A 24,788-nucleotide genomic window follows, 5' to 3' on the forward strand; every position below is an offset into this window, starting at 1 on the left:
CCACTGTGACAGCTACGGGGACTGGCCCCACATCAGTTGGTCAGTCTGTCCATCTTTGTGAAAGCCTAGATGGAGGGCTGGAAAGGGGGAGGAACAGTGCCATGAGCCCTTGGAACCTGCTCCCTCTGTCCCTGCTGCGGGACCCCTGGAGGGATATTTGCTCTGTTCCTGCCTACGCCCTGGGGCCAGCCCAGCAGTGAGGATGAGAACCAGACAGGCTCTAGGGTAGACTCCAGATCTGATGAGCAAAAGTCTGACTTGTGTCAGCATCAGTCAGGAGACCCTGACAAAGGGGGCTTACAGGCAAGCCAGTGTCCCCTGGCCACAGGCCAGTGAGGGGACACTGAATGGGAAACTTTTGCAGGCATGGTGCCTGGATCCAGACCTGAACTTACCCACTGGCTCATTCATTCCCTCATTCCCTCATTCATTCAATCAGTGGCTGTTTATTAAGCCACTGTGTCCTGCCAGACACCATGCTAATCACTGAGGGCAGCAAATATGGCTCCTGATGAGCACCCATGACCCAGACCAGAGCCACAAGACAGTGAGGGGGTTCCTGCCCCCATAGAGGATGCTGTGCTTACTCAATAGCGAACCCTGTAAGATACAGCATTTCTCTTTTCTCTCTTCCACTTAGAATTTGGCATTCAATTTACTGTTCATTGGAGCATCTGTAGTAGGTGCTTTTTGGGTGGGACCTCCTGCAAGAGCTGGTCTCCCAGCTGGCTCACCCATGCAGATGCCCAGCCCTGCCTCCAGCAGCCTGCAGGGAGAACATCCTGTTTCTCATTCTCTGGGGACCTAGCTCTGGGATCATAGCCCGATGAGGGGAGCAGGAGACCACCTGCTTTGGAAGATGCCCATGGGGCTAGGATGAGCCCTCCAGTCCACTCCGGGACCCACGCTGCCCCTGGCCTCCAGCTCCCATGGCCTGGCCTCCAGTCTGCATTTCCATCTTGCCCTAGCCTCTTTCCATGTCCACCAGAAAGAATCCATTCCCTCAAATGCTTGTGAGCATCTGAGACTTTCATGAAGAGCCCATGGGAGAGCTGGAGGGGAGGGTTTGCCTCACGGTCTTTGAAAACCTTTGTTAAATGCCACTCTTTCCCACGCAACTCGGGGACCACAGTTCACTGTGCCACCTGGGCCTCCCTGCCTCACCTTCACCCACACAGTGCTCAGCCCCACTGGGGCCTCCCTTCACGCCCAGGCCACTTTGCTCCTGCTCTACAAAGGGGAGCAGATCCCCTCTCCCTGGAAGCCAGGGCCACCCTGCCTGGGCCCAGAGGCCAGTGTCTGCCCTGAAAGAGCCTCCAGAACACATTTCAGCAAAGCAGAGCCTCCCTTCTCAGAGACCCTACCAGCTGGTCTTGACCGATGCTGTAAGAACACAGCCTTCCCTACACCTTTACACTTGCGTGGGCGGACAGTGACCTCAGACCCACAGCCAATGGTGCAGGAGAGGGCTGTCCCCCAACACCCCCAGAGGAATGAGGTGTGAGAGAGGAAGAGGTCCTGGCTTCTCCAGTCCCCAGAGGCCAGGCCAGGGCAGGGGCAGCACCTTGCCCCACAGCCCTGAAGCTTAGGGGCCACAACCTTCAATTGCCTCGTCCACCAGGCCCCCGGCCCTGCTGACAAGCTTGACCCAGGCCAGGAAGAGAAATGGAGCCAAATGCCAGCATGAAGGACAGGGAGGTCCTAGGCCAGTGACCCCTGCCACCAACACACACCCCTCCGTTGGTCTTCAGGCACATCTCAATCACCCTTTTGCCACTATGACCAGGCAGGCAGGAGGGTTCCCGTTGTCCGACGGAACACGGGGTCATTGGCCTTGTCTTGCAAGTTTGCCTTCCCTGAGGTCTCACACACAGACATTTCAGCCTGGCAGCCCGAAGGCAGTCCTTGAGTGGGCAGCCAAGCTCAGGCTATACCCAGTGCTTTCCTCGAGTGGCCAGCCTTAACGAGCGCCCACGATAGAGCCCACAAGAGTCCTGGGGACCCTTTGCACTGCTCTCTCTGAGAGCGGGCCAGGCGGAGGGATGATAGCCCCACTGACCCTGTTCTTGCTAGGACTGTGCATCGAGGGTTCAGGGGGCTCGGGCCAAAGGGGGCCTCCTGCTGCAGCTCTCATCCTGCTGTCCCTTCATCCCTCTCAGCCTCAGCAAGGCCACAGGGCCTGTGGGCTGGGGTGGCGGGGGGGGGGGGTGGAAACAGACTAGCCGTGAGGTGGCCAGATCAAGGAAGAGTTGGTTCTGCTGCTCTAAAGACCCTCCCCTATCTTCAGGGCCCAGAATGAGGACAGAATGGTGGTCCTGGGTCAGTGCCCTCAACACCCGGAGGCCAGAGTCACTGGGGCTGGGGGTGAGGGTGGGCCCCCTCCTCTCTTAAGACCCTACCTCATGTCCCAACCTGCACCTTTCTCGCCTCAGTATCCTGGGTTGAGGACAAAGGTTTCCAGGAGGACCCCGATCACACTGTGCTTTCCCAAGGAGAGAAGGCAGGTGGCCCTTAAAAGGCATTTTCAACATGTACTTAATTAACTAGAAAGTAGGGACTGTGGACACTGCCCTAGGCTAGCCTCGAGCAAACCTCAGGCTTCTCAGAAATTCAAGAGGGAAGGGAATATCTTAGGCCAATCAGCAAGAGCTAACAGGTGCTTCTTTTTATGCCTGATTTGGCACTAAAGAGAATAAAAATATTAGCCTAAGTTAATTTTAAATGAAGTTTTTAAAAATAGGAACAAGGGCGCCTGGGTGGCTCAGTTGGTTAAGCGACTGCCTTCGGCTCAGGTCATGATCCTGGAGTCCCGGGATCGAGTCCCGCATCGGGCTCCCTGCTCGGCGGGGAGTCTGCTTCTCCCTCTGACCCTCCTCCCTCTCATGCTCTCTGTCTCTCATTCTCTCTCTCTCAAATAAATAAATAAAATCTTTAAAAAATAAAAAAATAAAAATAGGAACAAAATGGATGATAGAGGTGAACACATATGTATGTACAAAAATATGCAGTGTCACTCATCTCGGTTCTCTCTGAGTTCTAGGGCCACTGAATGAATTTCTTTCCTTCACTTTTTTTCTATATTCTCCACATCTGCCACAATGGGTACATGTTTCTTTTATACCCAGAAAAAAATTAACATTTTTTTTTTTTTAGATTTTTTTATTTATTTATTTGAGACAGAGAGAATGAGAGAGAGAGAGCACATGAGAGGGGGGAGGGTCAGAGGGAGAAGCAGGCTCCCCGCCGAGCAGGGAGCCCGATGCGGGACTCGATCCAGGGACTCCAGGATCATGACCTGAGCCGAAGGCAGTCGCTTAACCAACTGAGCCACCCAGGCGCCCAAAAATTAACATTTTTTTAAAAAGATATAATCAGAAATGTTTACTGATTGGTTTTTAAGAGGTAACATATGAAAGCATGTGACAGAGTTCGTCACAAAACCCTGGGCCATTCGTCTTCTCTAGTCTGACATTAGCCGTGTGTGAGGAAGGGCCGCTCTCCCGCGAGAGACAGGCTGGAAACACAGGTGGTGCAAAGACAAGGAGGCAGAGGGATCCTTGGGGATGGGAGAGGCCCGTGTGACGACCCTCTCAGAAGCAGAGCTATTTCTCCTTCCTTCCCAGGGAGGCGAGGGATACAGGGGAGCTAGTCGCAGCTCACGGTCGGGCTGGGAGGCAGAACAAATCGATGATGCCAGGTCCACAGAGGGACTTGAAGTTGTGCAGCACTCAGTGGGACTGTCCAGTGCAGTGACCCGAGTCAGACTGCGGGGTCAGGGGTAGCTTCCGGTAGAGGCGATGGTTAAGCAGCAGCCCAGAGACACTAGTGAAGAGGACCACCGCGGGCCCTCGAGAGGGGTCCAGGGATCTGAGGAGGCCTGAGTCGTGTGCCAGGATGAGAGAGGTGGCCCAGGGATGCTCGGTGTGGCTCTTCAGAGTCACTGCAGGAGAGGTGGACTCTGGGATGTGTCCAGGTCTCCGAAGCTCTTAGTGTGCCTCTCCATCGAAAGATCACGGTCTGGCTTCCCCACACTGCCAGTAGTGCTAGGAGGAGCCTGGGGTCAGGATGGGTGGCTCTCAGTGACCTTGGGCCTGTCTCTCAACCTCTGAGCCGCAGGAGCCTCAGCTCTAAAGCGAGGATGCTCCCAGGAAATACTTAGCACGTAGGTGGAGCTGCTCCGTTTGGGAACTTTTTGACATTTTCTCGAGTTTCACTCAGTGGGTACCCTTGCCAGCAAGCGGGGGATGCAGGGGTCTCAGAGTGGGTGGGGTGAAGAGGAAAGTCCCCAAATGGCAGTTCAGTCATCGTGGGACGGATGAGCTACCATGAAGGCAAGTGTCCGCCAGCCGTGGTTGGCCTCCAGGGTGACACCGAACCGTGGGGACGACCCGTTTAAGAGGCTGCTGCAGGCAGTCGGCCCCGCAAGTGCCCCAGGGCGCCGAGGAGGGTGGGTGATGCAGTGTTTCCCTGCGTGAGGTTTACTTGTTCTTCTTAGCCAGTGGAATCTTCCAACACCCTTAGGGAAACCCCAGGAAAGTAGAGTCATGGCAGCAGACCCCCAAATCAGAGCTTTTAAAGACACGCTTTTCCTTTCTTGAGACGATCAGAGGACTCTGGCAGGTGGCCCAGGTTTGCCAGGGTGCAGAGGCCCCTCCTGAGCCCCACACTGTGCAGCATTTCAAGAGAGGGAGGGCCGCTCTGGAGGCAATCATGGTGGTGAGGGGTCCCTTTAACTGAAGGGCAACACGAGAGTGGCTGTTTTCAGGGTGACTCTCACGGAGGGCCTCGCTGCCTTCCTCCCACCCCCATGCCTGAGGCCCAGGAATCCCCCAGGCTCATGTCCCACACCCACCCACCCCTCGGTCTGGTTTCCCCAGCCCCATCTTGCTCTGTGCCTCCGGTCAGATCCTCTGCCTCCTGTGGCAGCCCCGTTGGACAATGTGCCAAGCTTCTGATGTGGGTTCCCCCAAAGATGCCACCTCTTGCCTTGCTTTCAGCAACAGACACTGAAGTCTGGAAAATGAGGCTCCACCCAGGAGCTCAGGCTCCTCTCAGAAAGAACAGCGGGCAGCAGTCCCCGGGCCTTTTGCTTGACCTTGTCCTTGGGCTGGGCCCTGCCCATAGTGGCTGTGGCTTCACGGGTGGCTGAGAAATCTCAGCCCACAGCCTCTCTGTCCCATACCTACAACCCCTCAGGTTCAGGTCCTAGACAGTGGGCAGGATTTCTTTCCATCTTGAATCAGTCCTTCTCCACATATATCTGCTACAATCCCCTCTCTCTCTGCAGACCAGATTTCTAGACTTCTCAGCTCATCGAGGGGAAGATGGACACCTCACAGCTCCCAAGTTTACATATTATACCTTCATCCAGCCACAGAGCCTGACTTCCCATCTCTCACGTCTGGTTCCTAATTGCCATGAGAGAAAATCTGATTGACCTGGCTTAGATCAGGTGGTGTTCTATCCACTCAGCTAAACATGCAGTACTTATATGGCTCCTAGAGTCCCACTTAGTAGATCAGGGACATTACCCAGAGAGGAGTGAGTGAGTGGCTTATAAGCAGTAAATAAAAGTTCTTTAGCAAGTACAGCTGGAAGGGATGTCCCAGGGTCTAGCAGAGCTCAGAGTGGCAGCTTCCTGTCTGCGGATGAGGTGAATCTTCAGAAGTGGCTGGGGGACCAAGCTCTGGCTAATGGGATGGCTTCCCATTAAGGTTTACCGGTGCAGGTGGACACTGTTGATGAACAGCATTTCCTGTGCCCTTCCACAGGCACACTCATACCTCAAGGGGCTCAATGCATTTGAGATAGAAGAATGGGACAGAGGACCCTACTTCTGCTAAGACGAGATTACTGAGACCCCAATGTAATTATTACCCAAGACTTCTCCCTATTGCCCAACCTCCTTAACCAGTAACGGGGACTCGGGGCTTTATGAAATTTAATCCCCATGATGCTACCTAATGTGTACCTAGAAAACTGTTGAGGGGAGGATGCCTTTCAGACCTGCCTTGGCTAGTCTGAATTCTCATGATGCTGTTGGCCCAGGCAGGACCCTGGCTCCTTCTGCCTCAACAGCACTACCCACTCTTCCTCTTCCTAGTGTTGTGACCTTGGGCAAGTTACTCCACCTCTCCAAGCCTCAGATTCGTTATTTATAAGGTGGGGATAAGAATAGTGCCTGCCTGGGGCGCCCGGGTGGCTCAGTCGGTAAAGCGTCCAACTCTTGATCTCAGCTCAGGTCTCGATCTCAGGGTTGTGAGTTCAAGCCTCGCATTGAGTTCCCTGCTGGGTGTGGAGCCTACATAAAACAAACAAACCAAAAAAAATAGTGCCTGCCTAACAGTATTCCTGATTTTCAGGATAGAAACCCCCAGTGTGATTAGACAAGATAATAAACAAGTACTGCTTAGCACATTGCCTAGCACCCATCATCCCCATCACCACCCCATCATTCCCATCGTTCCATCCTCATTATCCCCATCATCACTGTCACTTCATCATTCCCATCATTCCCATCACCCCATCATCCCATCATCTACATCATCCCATCCTTATCATCTCCATCATCCCCATCACCCCATCATCCCCATCATCCCATCCTTATCATCCCCATCATCTCCATCACCCCATCATCATCACCATACCATCATTCTCGTCAGCCCATCCTTATCATTATCACCATCAGCATTACACTACCACCACCATCATCATCATCATCATTTTGTACACCATTTGGGACTGAAGTATTCTACTTGGTTGCCAGCCTACATCTTCCCCAGACCAGACTTCCCATGAGTAGGGTTGCCTGCTGCATCCCTCCTCCCCACCACTGCCCAAGATCCATCCTTGAGAGGAAACAATAAAATGGCCTTCCTGGGGTACATTCCACTCAGCCACATTCTGCTCCCAGCATCATGCTGGGAAAGGTGTCCATGGTTCTGGAGTGGGAACCCCCATGTCAGTCCAAGAAATCCCCTGATTTCTGAGTTCACCCGGTACCACTACCCATTCATTTTGCATTTTGTGGCCCTGAACATTCAAATAACAAGTCTTCTCAAAGCAGGGCCGTGATCAGATTGGTTCCAGTGGCTGAAGATCTTGGCTCCTCTGTGCTGATTCTAACCTGCTTGGGCCCAGCCACAGTCACCCCAACCGCCACAACCCTCCTCCAGCCCTGCAGGGCTCAGCTGGGGAGGAAGGCTGCCCACCACAACCCTGACTATTCTGAAAGCTGGCCTTGGGGAAAAGTCACCATTACGCTGACCTTCAAGGCCAGGGTCACTCCCCCAGGTTCCAGGGAAGCAGGCCCTGACTTCCTCACTGGGAGCAGCTTGACAGACATAGGCCCTCTGCTCACACAGGAAAGCCAGCTTCCCTTTGTGAATACTTGCGTCTCCATCCCTAATGACAGGCCAGTGCGGTGGGATGCGTGGCTTCACCTCCCTGAGCCTCTGTCTCCTCATCTAAAACAGGGTGGGAATGGTGCCCCTCACAGAGGTGGGAGGAGCGGTGGGTCTCATGGTCAGCAGTTGATAAATGGCAACTGCTCTGAGGTGCCAGTCAGTCAGAACCACCTCAAGTTTACTCCAGTGCAGAGACCAAGGGCCGAGGGCGCCGAGGGGTGGTCCCATCCCAGGAGATCGGGGGCCCTCCAGTCTCACAGACACTGACAAAGCCCGACCACCGTGAGCTGCAGCAGAGACCCGAAAGGAGTGGTGCCTCTGAGAGGAGAATGTCCCGAAGCCACCCACAGGGTAGACCCAGTCCCCGGGGCAGCCTCCCTGCGACCCTGAAAGGCATGGGAGGAGCCTGGGCAGTAGAGTCAGAACAGGGGTCAAATCCTGGCTTACTGGGCTCATGCCTCGGTCAAGTGTCTTCCCATCACTGAGCCTCAGTTTCCCTATTCTGGGGAAGATAATGTGTTTAAAGCTCCAGTGAGATGGTGAGTGTTGCAGCCTTGCACATGTGAGCCCTCACTCACTAGTGATCTCCGCACCCCTGCATTCCCCCCACCAGCCCAGTGCACTGGGGGGCAGCCCACGTGGAGAAAGGCTGCTTAAAAGGCTAGACAGGTTGGAAGATGCTGATTTAAAGCTCTCTGTTGAAAAGTGTCAGTCATGCAAACATCTGTTGAGTGTGCAGCCATGGACTCTCTCAGAAAGGAGAGAAGGACGGAGGGAAGGTAAAAGTGCCAACCACATCCCCCCAATGGTGGAACTACTGGACATTGAGGACAGCCCACTGTCGTTGCACCTTATCCTTGGGCACCAGGACAAAAGGACAAGAAGAAAGGTGGAGAAGAAGGGACCAGAGGACCCAGCTCTGGAAAGGGAGGCTCCATCTCAGACTCCAGACAGGTGGCAGCTCAGAGCAGGAATCAGATCAAACGAGGAGACGTCCCCTGGGCACAAGGGATGTCATCGCAGAACGGTTTGCTGTCGGACCCCGCCCCGACTCAAGAAATCTCTGGTAATGGCTGGGGAGGAAACCAACCTGGAGGCAGTCCTTCGTGAGCCCTCCGAGCAGCCTGTGTCAGCACGGGGTTATACCAGGTTGGGAGGTACTCAGCAGTGTTCCGGTACCGGTGGAAATCCTGGAGTTTTTCATAAATTACAGCAGATTAGTCATGTCCCCTCACTCACTGCATTGCAAGCCTCTTTCTGAATGGAGGGGAGGGAGGAGGCAGTCCCAGGCTGGGAGTTGGGCATGCCAGGGCCTCATCTGCGCCACGGCTCGTGGTGGGGGTGGGGTCAGCCTGTGACCATCATCTGTCACCCAGGTGTGCTGGGGAAAGGCTGAGATCCGTTACAGCTGAGGATGTACCTGAAGAGGAGGGGCCGACGGGCAGCTGGCCTAGATGGCCATCAGACTCCCACCAGCCCTGAACTTGGGCCTCTGTACAACAGACCCAAGATGGTCATCAAGAACAGTTCCTTCTCAAGTGGAGGACCGAGGGGAAGGGAGCCACCTGACCCTCCCCTCAGAGGCACCTGAGCTCACTTATGCTATGATGGACCTGCTGCCATGAATGAGCGTGGCCCCCCCCGCCAAGTGTCCAGTGCCGTGGGGCCGCATGCAACAACCTAGGACTGGCCGCAGGGAACCGCAAAGGCAGTCTCGACCTTGTCTGACCTTATAAATTGGGTTATATCCCTGTTTGGCCAAAGGGGCAGGAAAGCACCGGCCCAGGGGGACGTGCTACAGGGGTGAGCAGGTGGTTGAGGACCACGTGGACACAGGAAATCATCCTGCTAAAAGAGGAAAAGGTGAAGAGAAGAGACAGAAAGACGGAAGCCTCCCCCCCACATAGGTTAAACTTCTGCTTACTCTGGAAGCTGTACCTTTCCCTGCAAAGGCTCCCTGCTGGGGACACCAGGTGGGAGAGAAGCCAGAGGAGCAGGCTGCAGGGAAATGGCAAGTACCCGGCGGGGGCCAGCAGAGGAGGCCGTCCGGTGGAGAGGACACGGCAAACAGAGGAATTCAGCTGTGCCCTGGTGAAAGGGGACGGTGCACACGCCCCCCTCCCCAACCCAGGCCCAACATGCAAGACTGCCCTCAGTTCTGTGTGCCCTTGTAATTGGATTTACCATGGCCTATTTGGGCTGGACGGCATTTTCTATTAAACATGTCAGCTTCACATTGGGTCAGTTGGGTGTGCCCTGATTTTAGTCACCCCCTGACACTGATGGAGGCTCTGGGGGCGTCGTGTTCACTGACCTGGCAGCTCCAGATGTGCCCCAGATGTGTCTGCAATGTGACATAGGAGGTGCAGGAAGAGCTGGGGTTGGAGCCTCCTGAGCTAATGCCCACAGAGTCTGGGATGCCCTTGCTTCCTCCGAGTATCTAGTTGTTCCCAGATGTTGCTAAAATTCACCCCTTTTCCTCTGAAGCAGGGGACGTCTCTATGCCACGCTAGGGCCCAACTGGCGGGTTCCAGTTCGGAATTCTCCCAGAACCCGGAGCTGCGTCTACAGGTATTCATTTGTTTGTGTGCTCATTTACTTGACAACTCGCTCTAGGCTGTTTGTTGGATGACAAGAGCGCTGTGCTCGAGGCTGCTGGATGAGCCAGAGTCCAAGAGGCTACTGCCTCAGGAGAGACAGAGACTGAACCGATAATCCCAGATCCCTGATGGTCCCAGAGAGGAGGTGGGGTGTTCTGCTAGGGAGAGCAGGGAAGGCCTCTCTGGAGAAAGGACTGGAAGAGTGATAGGAATGAACCAAATACAGGGAGGGGAGGTGTAGGGATAATAAGAGCACCTCAAGCCAAAGGGAGGCAGGAAGAGCAGGGTGGCTTGGGGACTGAGAGAGGGGAGGGGTGGAGATGAGGCTGGGGAGGTGGGGGTGGGGGGTGGGGGTGGGGGGGTGACAGACAGTGGCATGACCGGGTCATCCTGGCCGTGGCATGGAGAGCTGGAGAGCGTGCAGGAGGAAGGCAAGAGTGGCCTCAGGGAGGCCAGGGGAGAGCATCAGGCAGTTGCCCAAAGGAAGAGCAATTCTGGCCTAAGGTAGGGGGAGTGGGATGGCTGAGAAGGGCAGTCAGGCATATGTAGGACTTGGGATCAGTACATCCTTGGGATTGAGTAGGTTGCAGGGGTGGAGGGGTAAGAGGAGAAACCCCCCAGGTCTCTGGTTCAGGCAGTCGGATGGATGGTGGTACCGTTCACCCACATGTGGAGGAAGAGCAGCTTGAGGAAGGGCGCCAAGTTGAGGGAGATGCCTATGGGAGGCACCTACCCAGTGAGCCGAAGCCACCCAGAGCCTCAGGGCAGATCCAGGCCAGTGCTGCACTTGGCTGTCTTTACCTGTAGGTGGCGCCCGAAGCCCTGAGGCAAAGGCGCCGGGCTTAGCCGCTGGCTCTGGCCCCACTTCTCTTCTCGCTCCCCCGCCACCTCCCGCGCGTGCCCGCTGCCCCTCCAGGCCGCTGCCAACACAAGGAGGGGCCGCAGGGGCCCCAGGCTCCCCAGGTGGAGAGGAGGGCGGGACCACAGGGAGGGCCAGGAGGAAGCCGCCGCAGAGGTCAGGAGCAGGTGGCCGTGCTGCTGGGCCCTGGGCTATGAGGAGCTCTGTCACCAAGCCTCGGGCCTCGAGGCGCCCCGAAAGGTGAGGGAGGTGAAAGTTTCCAGCTGTGGCCAGCCCAGGGCCACCTGCCCCGACCCTGTCGAGTCCTCTGGCCTGGCACAGCATCGTGCACTTGGCAGTGGGGAGCTGTGAGGGAGAGGGTGCCTGAGCGCGGCTCTTCCAGGGCGGTGTCTGACTGGTGGTCTCCCCCCAGCCCCACGGGCCCGTGCATCTGTACGCTGGGGAGCTCAGCCGCAGTGCCCACCATGGAGGGTCCTCTGAGGAGGAAAACTCTGCTCAAGGAAGGACGGAGACCCGCGGTAAGTGCAGGCCCTCCTCCGTCCGAGGCAGCAGGGGCATCAGGGAGGGCCCTGGGCTCCGGCCCTGGCTGTGCTACGGAGTGAGCAAGGGCCTCACTTTCCACATCTGTAAACTGGGATAAAATAGTGCCTGTGTCGTCGAGAACTCAGCAAGACTGTCACATGCACAGCCGTGCACACAGCGAGCACGCGGTGAGCCAGACCTGTGACGAGGGCGAGTGGAAGCCTGCAGACCCCTGGGCGTTGGGCTGGAACTCCCCCTGAGAGGGTCGACACAGCCTGCGTCGTGTCCCCAGCTGCAGATGCCCTCTCTCCCCGTGGCAGCATCATCTGGAGGCCTTTGAGGCTCTACCACTAGTTCCTGGGTCACCTGTGCTGGGCCCACATGTCACTGGCCCCATGACCTCCACCCATGGCAGGGCCTCAGCCACAGGCAAAGACCCCTGTACTGTTCCACGGAGCATCCATGCACGGGTTTCCTGCAAACGGCCCGTGGGCTGCACCTCGAGGCAGTGTCTGCTCTGGCCCCTGCTTGCCCTCTCCACTGCCCACGGAGCCCCCTCCTGCCTGTGCCTGCCGGAGGTGCCAGGGCGGCAGCCCAGCTGTCACCTCCAGAGGCTACCCTGTCTGCAGGTGCCAGGTGGCTCGTGGGTAAGGAGCGTCTTCACCCCAGCCCTGGGCCGCACTTTGTCCCTCGGGCCCAGATTATCACAGAGCATTCTGTGACGTGGGACCCTAGATCTGGCCTGTTGTACGGACCTGCCTGCTTCTCTCCCATGCTCAGAGTTCAGGCCTCGGTCATTCTGAGCCAGGGCGAGACAGTGTCCCACTAGCAGAGTTTTCCCAAATGCTGGTTGGCCCAGTAGTGAGTGATGAAATCAGTCCAGTGGGTCATGACCGGTATTTGTGAGCAGAATAGAATAGAATGCAAAATGTCAGTGTTCCATAGAATAAAGGTAAGTATTGTTTCATGAAACTTCTTTGAGTTCAACATGTATGTGCATGTGTGTTATACACACGTGCGAGTGTCATCAAACACGTCTGAAAGCTGGTGCTTTCACCATGGCCAGCGCTGGAGCCGCGTCCAGCGTGGAGAGGGGTCCTGTTGGCTGTGATGCAGAACGGTCTGCCTCGCTACACTCAACCTTGTTCCTTTCAGGAGACGATTCTTGCTTCGCCTTTGCAAACCAAAAGGCTCGTCGAAGTGATTTTCCCTAAACCAAGGAGCAGAGCCCCCTGAAGAGAGAATCCCAGCCTTCCCGCCTAGAGAAACAGAAAGAATACCTATAGCTCTGCCCTGTTGGCTTTCCCCCTTCTAACCCTACAGACTTCCCACGTGCTGCCATTCAGTCTCAGCCCGAGCACCCCAGTGCGGATACTATGGTTCGCCTAGGCTGTGGTTTAGCATGTCTGTGTTTTAAACATGTTTCTCCCCAGGACCTTCTTGGACCCAAGTCACCTGAACACATAGAAATTAAGCCTTGACGCTGCCTTAAACAAGGTGAAAAAAAATGAAAGGCTCTCGGAGTAAAGGAGCCAGAGAGAGGAGGCCGGGCTTAGGGCTCAGAGCTCAGAGGCACTGATGGGGAGGGTCTCCCTCCTCCAGGCCCCGGGCGGAAGTGACACTGATGCATGAGGGGCCCGGAAGAGATGAGGCCTGCACTGGCCTTGATTGGGAGGAAGGGTTCACCATTCCAGCCATGTGACCGTGTCTGTAATCGGGCAGGGAGGGGGGGACTCCACCCCACCACGTGCAGCGTTGCCACTCTGCCTCCCCTTCCTCTGTAGCTGTCCTCATGGACCAGGTACTGGGTCATACTCTCGGGATCCACCCTCCTGTACTACGGAGCCAAGTCCTTGCGGGGCACAGACAGGAAACACGTAAGTCCCATGAAAGGACTCTCCATGCTGGGACTTCCGGTAGTGTGACCTGGCGGGGTTGGGGGGGGAGGGGGAGGAAAGCAGGGGAGGTGGCGAGGGTGGGAAGGCCCAGCTCAGCTTCCTCGGGGAGTGGAGGGCATAGGCCTCCTGGTTATACTGTTGTTCTTCCCCAGTATAAATCCACACCCGGCAAAAAAGTCTCCGTCGTGGGCTGGATGGTGCAGCTGCCTGACGACCCCGAGCACCCGGATATCTTCCAGCTGAATAACCCCGACAAAGGTAAGCAGCAGGCCCGGTGCTGGGTGCCCACGACTTCTACCTTGTTTTCCTCTTCTGCTAAATGTATATTTTGAAACAGAACTTTGGGGGCTGCTGCTTTCCCTTTGCTTTAGGTTGTGATCAGAGGGTCCCCACACTAGTCCATGGATACTGCTTCATTTGTGATCAGTGTGTCCACTGGGCATGGCATATGGCTGCAGGAACCCTTTTGTGGCCTCATCTGTGGCTGCTGGGGCTCATCACCTTTGAAGCTATAGCCTCAGGGTCTTGGAATAAATAATATAATGCTGCATAAGGCATGGACCATGCAGCATCCCAGTGGCTGGGAGGGTCTTGGGTTTTGGGAGATTTCAGGGGCACCCCTGACATTACCTGTGCCATGAGACTCTCACAGTATCCTGGTCCAAGGCCAAATCAGAGAAGAGCCCTTTTACAGAAGCCCCGACTTTAACTTGTCTGGTCATCTCCCATTTCCTCCTGGTTCCATCCCTCCCCCATGACCATGATGGATGGAAGGAGAGGTTCTGGGTGCCATCTTGTCCAGAAGCCCTGTTTGCATTGACATTCAGAATAGGCCATGCTATCAAAGAAATGGGAATCAGAATACCTCTTACCACAATGAGGTATCACCTCACACCTATCAGAATGGCTACAATCAAAAAGACAAGAAATAACAAGTGTTGGTGAGGATGTGGAGAAAAAGGAACCCTTGTGCATTGTTTGTGGGTATCTAAATTGGTGTAGCCACTGTGGAAAAGAATATGGAAGTTCCTCAGAAAATTAAAAATAGGAATACCATATGATCCAATAATTCCATTACTGAGTAATTACCCAAAAAAAATGAAAACACTAATCCAAAAAGATATTCACCCTATGTTTATTGTATTATTTATAATGGAAGCAACCTAAGTGTCCTTTGATAGATGAATGGATAAGGGAGACGTGACACACACATACACACACACACACTAGCCATAAAAATTCTACACAGCCATAAAAAAGAATGAGATCATGCCCTTTGTGACAATACAGATGCACCCAGAGGGTATTATGCCAAGTGAAATAAGTCAGACTAAGAAAGACAAATGTGGTCTGATTTCATGCATATGTGGAATCTAAAAACAACAACAACAACAACCAAAACCAAATGAATAAACAAACAAAAAGCAGAATCAGACCTATAAATATAGAGGACAAACTGATGGTTTCTAGAGGGGAGGGGATGGGGGGGATGGACAAAATGGGTGAAGGGGAATGGGAGATACAGACTTCCAGTTATGGAATGAGGAAGTCCTAGGAATATAGTCAATGATATTTTAATAGAGTTGTATGGTGATCATAGTAACTACACTGTGGTGAGCACAGCATAATGTATAAACTTGTTGAATCACTGTGTTGTACACCTGAAACTAATGTAACATTTTGTGTCAATTATACTAAAAAAATAGAAAAAGAATAGCTCATGCTTGTCTTCCTGGTAGCCCATGTCACATGACAAAACCCTGAAATACCGGGGTCTTGGGTTCTAGCCAGGCAAAGTCACTGGGCCTGTCAGGTCTCCAAGCATCTTTACATCTTCTCAGGAATGTTCTAGTGCAAGGTTCATGTACATACCAATCACCTGAGGAACTTGTAAAATTTCAGGTTTGGGTTCAGTGGATCTGGGCTGGAGCACAAGCTTCTGCATTTCTAACAAGCTCCCAGCTAATGCAGATGACGCTGCAATAGAGAGACCACAGGGTTCTAGTGTTGTTAGCTGGGAAGTCAAGAAACAGGAAACCCCCAGGGGCCCAGGGACTGGAGAGGAGAGGAGCCAAGTTCTCTGCTCCACGTCTGAGTGATTGAATCCACACACAGCTCACACTCGTCATAGCATGTCCCGATCTGGTCACCCCTGGAATTTCTTCCTCAAGGTCCAGGCCTGGATTATAAGTGGTTTCTTGGGGAAGTAAAGGCTGTGCCTACACAAGCTTGACTTGGGGACCATATGGCCATGGAGACCACAGGCCACTCTTGGGCCTTAGCCCACAGGAAAGCACTGTCCCCAAGCAGAGGGAAATACGACACAGAGGGTGGCAGGGTCTGTGGATAGGATTCAAGGGGTCTGTGAACTCGAGTGGCGAAAAAGAAAATTACATCTTTGTTTTCTGTGGCCTCTCACGCCTTTATTTACGAGTATTAAACTACTAGAACGTTCACAACACTGTGATTTTATGTCCAAGAGAAACCACGGATATTTTCCTATCACATGTAGTTGCAGATTTCTCAGAGTGGCATTTCTGCTCATCTCTCTGGAATTACAGTACAGTGTCAGACCTGCCCCTAGATCTTGTTACTGGTGCATAAGTAGAGAAACACACCTAGAACTGTCTCACTCAAGTGTTTTTTAGTAGTTTGATAACTGCATTTCCGTGGTATTGATATCCTTTGTATTTTATTTTATGCATTTTGAAAATGTTATTCTGAGAAGGGTCCACAGGCCTCACCAGAGTCAAATGCACCATGGCCCCAAAAATGGTTAAGAGCCCCGGTCCACAGAGACAGCCCAGAGGCAGCAGAGGTTCTGCCCCTGCAAGCCCCAAGCTTACCTTGGACTGCTCCTGACCTTCCTTGGTTTAGTTAACCTAAGTTCATGTTTATCTTCATGTCCCAGTCACAGGCAGACCCTCCCATGAGACCCTCCCTCTTCCTAACCAATGGTTTCTCTGCCCGTCAGGCAATGTTTACAAGTTCCAGACTGGTTCCCGGTTTCATGCAATACTGTGGCACAAGCATTTGGATGATGCATGTAAAAGCAACAGGCCTCAGGTAAAGTCACCGAAACCCTGCTTGTCTCTGGAAATATCCTCCCCACCCTAGGGACTAAGGGTCCATAGAAAACAGGGCTCCTTCCTTCCCTCAGAGCCTATCAGCTGTGCTCCCAGGCACCGTCTTTTGAGCAACCTTTCTCCATGAGACAGGGCACCCTCTGCTCAGCTTAGAACTAAGCCTGGCTCCAGACCAGAACTGTGAATCTGGTCCCTGTGTCTTTCCCACTAAGGGAAACACCACCAAAACATCCATCGGGCACAGTGTGGTGGCAGGTGCGAGATTGCCCCAAGGATCAGGATATAGCATCCATTTAGACCATGTCCCCCAAGAGCTGATTCGTGGGCGTACTCCAGACTGACAAAAGGGCCTCCCTGCCCCATAACCCCTAGGAATAATACTATTCGCTAATATTAAGAGCCAAACACGGCTGCTCCTCAGTGTATCTGAGCCAGCAGGACCTCTGATCTGTGCCCCGCCCAGGACCAGGCATTATGGGAAAGGCCGAATCCTCCCAACACCCCTGTGAGGCATGTTTCTCTTACGGTCTCCATTTTATGCTGAGGACACTGAGGCTCAGAGAGTGGCAGGCACTTGTTCAAGGTACCAAGGTTAATGAGATCTAACCCCGGTCGGCCGGCCACCAAAGTCTGCCCCGAGCTCCCCTGCCTCGCACTTCCCAGAGGGTCCCCAGCTCGCTCAGCCTCCCGCAGTCGAGCTAAAGGCCTGGAGCGCAGCCTCGGCTGTCAGCCTGCTGAGAGGCATGGCTGCTTCAGCGCTCAGCACCCAGGGGCAGGCTGGACGTTCCTGCCCCTAGGAGTCAGCATTTGGCTGCTGGTGCCAGGATTGGTTTTCCTGTCCCTAAGCTTCCCTGTGCATGTTCTCCAGGGATCAGCCAGAAGAGGGCACTGCGGAGTGGGTCCCTCTCTGCCTGGGGAGCCAGCAAGCACCAGAAATTGAGAGTAGGCTATGGCAGCTTCTGGTGGGTAGCAGCTGTGAGGCACCAGTTCTGAGGTGTGAGGGGGGCCTCAGCAAAGGCTGGCATACACCAGGCATTTGAGTCAGGGAGGATGCTGGTGACAGCACAGTCACGGACTTCTGGGCCCCAACGCGTGGTTCTCGGAGATCAGAGGGAGGTCTCGGTTTGGTCCTAATCAGGATTTTCATCTGTAACATGACATGAGAACATATGTGACAAGCTGGTCAGATTATAGATTATGGGAAGCTAGAAAGCAGAATTAGTAAAAAGTTCTCAACAAACTAAAACAGTAGGAAAGACTGAAAAAAGGAAAATGTGAGGTACCACAGAGAAGCTCAAAATAAACTGCATTTGAGTCGCCTTACTCACCCATCTGCCTGCTAGGAATTTGTTCTGGTGATAGACTCACACATGTCCAAAAAGGTGTGTGGTTAAGAATGTTCACTGCAGGGGCACCTGGCTGGTTCAGTCCGGTAAGCGTACGACTCTTGATCTCAGCTCAGGTCTTGATCTCAGGTCTTGATCTCAGGGTCATGAGAGGCGACTTAAAAAAAATGTTCACTGCAGCATTGTCCTTGATAGAGAAAACTAGAAACCTCTGTGACCGTCAGTAAATCCCTATTGTGTGACTCCTGGTAGTGATTAGAAGGACAGAAGCAGATTTGTGTATGGTATCCTGAAAGGGGCTCCAAGATATAAGTAAAAAGCAAAGTATAGGGGCGCCTGGCTGGCTCAGTCAGTAGAACATGCAACTCTTGATCTCGGGGCCATGAGTTTGAGCCCCACGTTGGGCACAGAGATTACTTAAAAAAATAAAAAAAATTTTAAAAAGCAAAGGGTGAAACATTTGTAAGGGTGATCTCATTTGTATTAAAATACATAAGCGTATGGGGCGCCTGGGTGGCTCAGTTGGTTAAGCAACTGCCTTCAGCTCAGGTCGTGATCCTGGAGTCCTGGGATCGAGTCCCGCATCGGGCTCCCTGCTCGGCAGGGAGTCTGCTTCTCCCTCTGACCCTCCTCCCTCTCATGCTCTCTGTCTCTCATTCTCTCTCTCTCAAATTAATAAATAAAAAATCTTTAAAAAAAAAAAAAAATACATAAGCGTATTTATAATATGTATGTTTGCCTCTGTATACAAAATTCCTAAAGTGATACGCAGCAGGTAGCAGGAAACTGGGTCAAACCCATTTGGCACAGCAGGTGTTTGGTCAGAAGGACAAATAGGTTGAATTTCATGTATGGCAAATGCGGTATGCCATGGCAAAGTTTTGCAACTTTTAAGTACTTTTGTTTAGACCTAGGTGAGAGGGACATTTTATTTTTTCTACTTTTCTTTCCCCTTCTATTTCGAATTTACTTTCAACCACGTATTCTGCTCTATGCTGTATGTGATCATAAAAAGTTGGCAACAGCTAACTCTTCCAAGCAGATTATTTAAATAAAGCACAGCACGTCCCTGTGATGGCATGCAGGGGCTGCAATGAAAGAAATCACAGAAATGCATCTACTCCCATGGAAAATCTCAGTGACTGGGATTGGTTTTCTTTTTGGTGGACTTGCACTTCTTAAAATTGTTTGTACTGACACCAAATACGCTTAAACCTTATTTATAACATGTGTAAGGTGTAAACCACAGCGGAAAAAACCACACCCAGCTCCTTGCCCACCTAGCCTAAGGGCAGGACCTCCCTGGGCCTCACAACACCTCCCTCCCCCAGGGGCCTCTTCCTAATTCTGTGTCCCACCCATCTGCCTGCACCTCCTAACCACTCTCCTGATTTATTTACTGTTCCTTTAAAATGTTAGCACGTGTATTTGATTCCTTAATGTATTGTCTGGGGTACATTTTTAAAAACATTTTTAAAAAATAGGACCATAACTGGATATTTTCTTCTGTGACTTGCTTTTCTCCTACAGTGTGTTCCCGAGATTCATCTTGTCAATGTGTGTAGCTGTCATTCATGTATTTGTACTGATATTTTTTTTATTAATTCTTCTGGCAGTGATCCCAGGAATAATTTCCTGCTTTTTGCTATTTTGAACAGTGCTGCTGTGACCATTCTTATAACTATCTCCTGGTGCAAGGAGATGCATTTTTTCCCAATTCATCACTTTGACCAAATTGACACTAAGATGGATTAGTTTTTGATGAAATCGCTTCGCATCAAATCTCCTGGAACCCTATAGCAGAGCCGGGTGGGGGAGCCTGGGGCTGGGGGCAGCTTTGAAGGGAGAGGGAAGCACCCTGACCTTGGGCTGGTGGTCTCCCCAGCAAAGGGATCGTGTCCTGGGGACACAGCTCTGGGAAGGCTTTGGGGTTCCCAGCATCCTGATCGCTCCTCCTGGTGCTCCCGCTTGTCAGTTCCTGCCACCCCCTCACCACCCACCCCTGCCCGCTGGTTTCCCTTCCAGAGGCTCATGCCCATTCCTGCAGAATTTGCCTCCTCTCCGTTCCAAGTGCAGTTTTACTTTGCCACCAGCCTAGTGAACGAGAGAGCGTGGGCTCTGAGGCTGTGGCCTGCCATTTACTCGAAGTGGGCTTCCCCTCTCTAAGCCTCAGGGTCCTCATCTTTGTCACGGGGATACTTCCCAAACCTGCCTCCTGGGGTGTCGTGAAGACTAAAGGACATGATGATGTCCAGTGCCTGGCACACAGCGGCCGTGTTTCTTGCCAGGCCCTCTTACCCACCCACCCTGCTCATTCGCAGACTCACTGGGAAAGACCTGACCCCTTCCCTTAGGGGCACCCCTCGTCCCATTCTGAAAGGTTGGAACTTTGACAAGAGGCTGAGCTTTCTCTTCCAGGTACCTGCAAACCTTATGTCATTTGAATAAGTCTCTGCAGGACTTGGCGTGACTTCAGAGGCTTCTGGGAGCCCAGCCTGGGACTGGTGGCGAAGCGCATGTCCTGGGCACAGGCTTTTGGCCAGGATGCTGGGTGACTCACGGCCGGACTCAAGGGGCCTTGGCCTGTGGCCTCACAGTCCAGAGGGCTCCGCCAGGGCAGGGTCCACCTGCCAATCCCCAGCGACTCTCATGACACTCATTCTTCAGCACCACCCCGCAGGGCCGTGGTTGGGCCCCAGACTGTGCACCCCACCCTCCCTCTCTGGGCCCTCGTCCGTCCACCAGCTGCTGCTTCGACTAGAGAGCATCCGGCCCACGTTGGGTCTCCCGTGCTTTCTCCTGCACAAGAGTGGACAGTGTTAACCTGCATGAGGGGCCAGAGAGAAGGAACAGGCTATGGAGTTGGCTTTTTATACCCCAAGTGCACGGGGTCGCTCGCCCACAGGGCTGCCTCAGATTTTGTACAACCCCCAAAGCGTCCTCTGCGTGTGCGTGCCGTATACGTGTGTGTGCGAGCGAGTGTGAACTCTTCATGAAACATGCATTTTGGCACAAGACTTGTGACATCACATCCTTCATTCGCTTTGAGGCCCTGCTTTAACCTGACGTGATAGCCTTGTCCGCTGAGGAAGGTCAGAGTGAGAGCCCGGATTCCTCCTATGTTAAGGGTTCCTTGCATTCTTTTACTGTAAACAAACAATGCCTTAAATTGTGTCTTGTTTTCTGTTCCAATGGGTGCTATTCATCTGGAAGGCCTGCTGTCTGGGCCCCCCGGGTCCCTTCCAGGCCTTGTTGCTGTTGGCTCTTCTGAGACAGGACCCGGCTTCAGGACTGTGGACTGGGCTGGCCTGCTTGCTCCCTCCCACCCCTCTCCTGCAGGGTCTGAAAGCCCATGTCTTCTCCCCCCGCCCCAGACCATGCCAGAGTGGGGAGTCATGACACTTTCTCCCGACTTCCTAGGAAGCACCCAGAGGCTGCCATGCTCACGCACAGAAGCCGCACAGAAGCCGCTGTGCACCAGCCCCTCCTGGAGGGCGAGGCTTTGCTCCCATCATTTACTGCCAGGGCGGGGCCCGCTGGGATTCCTGGTTCCACTGGGGAGCTGAGTGACACTGAGGCCTTAAGCTCCCCCAGTCTTGCCCCCAAACGCAGTCACCAGCAAGCTCTCCACATCCAAGTCCAAGGGCACAATTGTTGATGACCATGGTGACGAGAGCAAAGCCCTGGGGAGTGAACGGTCCCAGCTCTGCATTCAGTTAAGCACTCTTCACATGGACAATGTCCTTGATCTGTCACTGTCTTTTAAGTGGCTTTTATTTTGCACAAATACATCTTTATTCAAAACAAAGAATAAAAGTTAGCTTTATTTATGGTAGCTTTATCCCATAGCTTCTCTCCCTCCCTCCCTCTTTAATCTGGGTGTCCGAATTCTGAAAAGGAAACCCTGAAAGGGTTTTCTGAATTCCTGGGTCCTTGTTGCTGTCATGGTTTCCGAGCTCACACTGATCAGACATCAAACCACCCTTAAGAGTTTCTGGGCAAGATGCTTCAAAGCAACATCTTCACCAGTAAAGTGTGATAGGTGAATTTTAAAACTACCAAAGGACCCACCACTGTATTTTGATCAAATGGTGACAACTTTCCTGAAAATTCCAATGAATTGGTGAGGAAAGTAGTTGCCGTCAGGGTCTTATTTTATGGTCGAGGCTTAATGTGCTCAGCAACTAACCCTCCAAAGGAGCAAAGTCTAGAATACTTTTGTGCCAGGAGAAGCTCCAGGTGGTATAGTTGGTGCCATCCAGTCTTGGCCATGAGTGCTCTGCACACCCGTGCACAGCTGGGGGGCCAGATGCTTGCACCCAGTTCACACCAATGACTACTCAAATGGGCATCCAGAGGCCGAAGGAAAACACCAAACACTCCAACACCTCTCACCAGAACCACGCAGTGTTAACGCTTTAACCTACACTGATCTGATTCTACCTGTTAATATTTTTTGAAGTCTTAAGTTTGGAGGATAGCGCAAGACTGGAAAATCAGCTACTTATTTTCCTTGGGTTTCTCCACTTCTCAACTGTCCTGGCTCTTCTCGCATGAAATACTATAGATGCCAATCCAAGAACCTCAGAATTTCAGGCTCCCTTCAGTCAGCGCATTTTCTGCCCTTTACACATTTTTCTTATCTTTCGCAAAAATTTTCTTCTGAGCTGAATTTGAGATAGCACAATTGCAATTCTTTTCAAAATGCAAAATGTTTAGTCTTCTCACTGATTGAGACTGATCCCACATCCCCTCCTAGAAACATTCTTAGCTTGGACTCTTGAAGAATCTGCTTAGACCTTGTTGGCAAAGGCCTTTAGAGCTGGTAAGAACCTCGAATGTACCGGAAGCGTCCTGGAGACAGGCCGAAAGATGCTGGGCTCTCCCAGCCAGGACGTGGGGCCAAGCATTTAAGTGCTGATTATCTTCCCGCCATTGGTTTGTCCCTGAAACAGCGGGTGAGGAGGCCCTCAGGCTGGCACAGAGGAGGCCAGGTACAAACCCCAAAAGGGAGAAGTCCATGGGTGGATCCTTTTGCGCTTTGACTGTCCATAATGCACCAATGTTTGTGAAACCATCAAAGGTGATATGTCTTGCATGCATATGCTGGTGGTTGGTTTTTCGTTTTTTTTTTTTTCTCTTTTGAGCGAACAGATAACGGTACCCCAAAATGAAAATCACAGAATGCTGTCTACAAAATCGTGGAATAGGTAGTTGGTATCATTATGATGCCCCAAGAGCCTCATGCACCTCTCCCTGGGAATAATTTTTGCCCCTCTCAGTTGGAACATGTTTTATAACTCAAGGTCAGCCAAGTGCATTTTGACAACTGAAATGCTTCATGGAGGATTGATTCAGTGGGGAGCAGTAGAAATAGTGTTCTGAGTGTGCCAGTGAGAGAGTGCAGCCCCCCTTTCCTTCCCTGAAGACACCCATTCATCACCCTGTCTCGCCATGGAACCTAAACAGGAAGATACTTGAAGGCATTCTGTTTAGGAAAGAACCCACTCTCTCTTGCCAACTTAATTTATAAAGCATTTTTTTTCCTTACCAAGATGGCCAGTATTTCTTTCATGATCTTCCTCTGCCACCTCCCGAGCCCAAGACATGTATCTTTTAGGATACCATTTTACAAGTGGAAAACGACCCATGAAAATGGGAAGCCTTTCACAAGCAGGTCTGATTTCATTCCACAGGTGGGGTCTACAGCTCTGCACCCACATTACTAATGCTTGTAACTGGGTGAACATTGCTAAAAACACAACCTAACTTATTTTGCGTGACTTCATAAATGGCTTTAACCAGCTTCACATCGTACTGACGTGTGATTTCATGTTTTAAATAGAAAAAAAAAAACTACACAAGTCCCTTGGAAATAACATTATCTGTGCAAAATCACCCATTCATGCATTCATTCATTCGTTCATTCATGACTCCAGTGAGTGCTTCCCGTGTGTGCCAGGCTTTACCCAGGATATACTGTAAATGGCTGAGGACAAGCAGAGCTGATCCTTGCCCTCGTGGAGCTGACCACACTCAACGAACAAATAATCCTCACCATGGCATCTCCTCCGGCAAGACCCTGCCTCTCTCCTAACACTGGGTAGAAACCCTGTGCACGTTCCTCCGGAAAGGTTTCAAAACGCTCCCCAGACTGAATAGCCTCTTGATCGGTGAGTTCAGTTGCAAGGAGAACTAGATGCAGTCGCTGTCCTAGAGGCTGGTTGTCGCAGAACACCCAGGCACAGAGCTTTGGTCGGGCATGCTGCGGAGGACTCTGAGATGGAATGAGAGAGTAGGATCAGAATGTTCACAGTATTTACTCCAGAGGCTTTTTTAGTTTTAATTTCAATGTTAAATGCAAGTACAGCATGAGCGAGAGCTACATTTTCATGGGTGTTGAGAACTTGTACCGTGGACCACCTCAGAGTCCTGTGCTGCACAAGGGTGGGTACACTGGGGGCAGCCCCAAAATCCCTGTTTGCAGCAGCAACGGGAAGGATCATCTGTCCGTTCTATAATCGTTCTTCTCTTTACCCATTTCTGAACGACTGTGACCATTCGGTAATGAAATATTAGTAATTAATTTATTAGTATGGTATAATCTTTAATAAATTTCGTGCCAAAATGCATGGTTTTTCACTTAGCATTCAAAATGTTGCGTAGAGAGTAGTTTTCAATTTCTTATGTATTCCTCAAAGTAAGTTGAAAATCAGTTTCTACATTTTAATTTGTTTCTTGTTAAATCTGTTGCACTCTCCTGGGCTGTCTTTTTTTTCCAGCAGACACCCCCCCCCCCCCGCATGCAGTTGTGTGAGGACTTTCTCTAATTCTTGTGAATTGTCTCACCCACAATAACCACTGAACATCAGCCCTCAGTGGGATTCTTTAGATTTTTGGTGAAGTATTTTGTTACCTCAGTCTTGTATCAAGTTGCTGTATTTTTCAGCTTGTTACACTGATAATTGTTTCACTAATTAAATACTTTAATGTACAAACATCTTTGTTTACTTTGAAATTAAATGTGTTTTCCAATGAACATTGCTCAATTTATTATTCACGTGCATTTAC

The 24,788-nt window shown here is 52.0% G+C and overlaps 1 protein-coding gene across 9 annotated transcripts in view; it reads left to right on the forward strand.

Annotated features, from left to right (window-relative positions):
- The window catches only part of RALGPS1 (Ral GEF with PH domain and SH3 binding motif 1), a 275,163-nt gene extending 250,407 nt beyond the window's left edge, over positions 1–24,756 (forward strand). For 6 of the 9 annotated variants that reach the window (XM_078061793.1, XM_078061790.1, XM_078061791.1 and 3 more), the window contains 6 exons: positions 9,894–9,977; positions 11,278–11,383; positions 13,172–13,264; positions 13,438–13,543; positions 16,260–16,351; positions 20,136–24,756. In XM_078061793.1, the coding sequence (XP_077917919.1) occupies positions 9,894–9,977; positions 11,278–11,383; positions 13,172–13,264; positions 13,438–13,543; positions 16,260–16,351; positions 20,136–20,165 (511 nt within the window). In that variant the 3' untranslated portion in view covers positions 20,166–24,756. Of the gene's footprint in view, positions 1–8,782; positions 9,569–9,893; positions 9,978–11,277; positions 11,384–13,171; positions 13,265–13,437; positions 13,544–16,259; positions 16,352–20,135 lie in introns of those variants that run through there. The other 3 variants (XM_078061792.1, XM_036112859.2, XM_078061794.1) reach the window with 2 other exon arrangements.
- The last annotated feature ends 32 nt before the right edge of the window (positions 24,757–24,788 follow it).

This window comes from Halichoerus grypus, chromosome 14, assembly GCF_964656455.1.
Source record: "Halichoerus grypus chromosome 14, mHalGry1.hap1.1, whole genome shotgun sequence".
Taxonomy (NCBI): Eukaryota; Metazoa; Chordata; class Mammalia; order Carnivora; family Phocidae; genus Halichoerus; species Halichoerus grypus.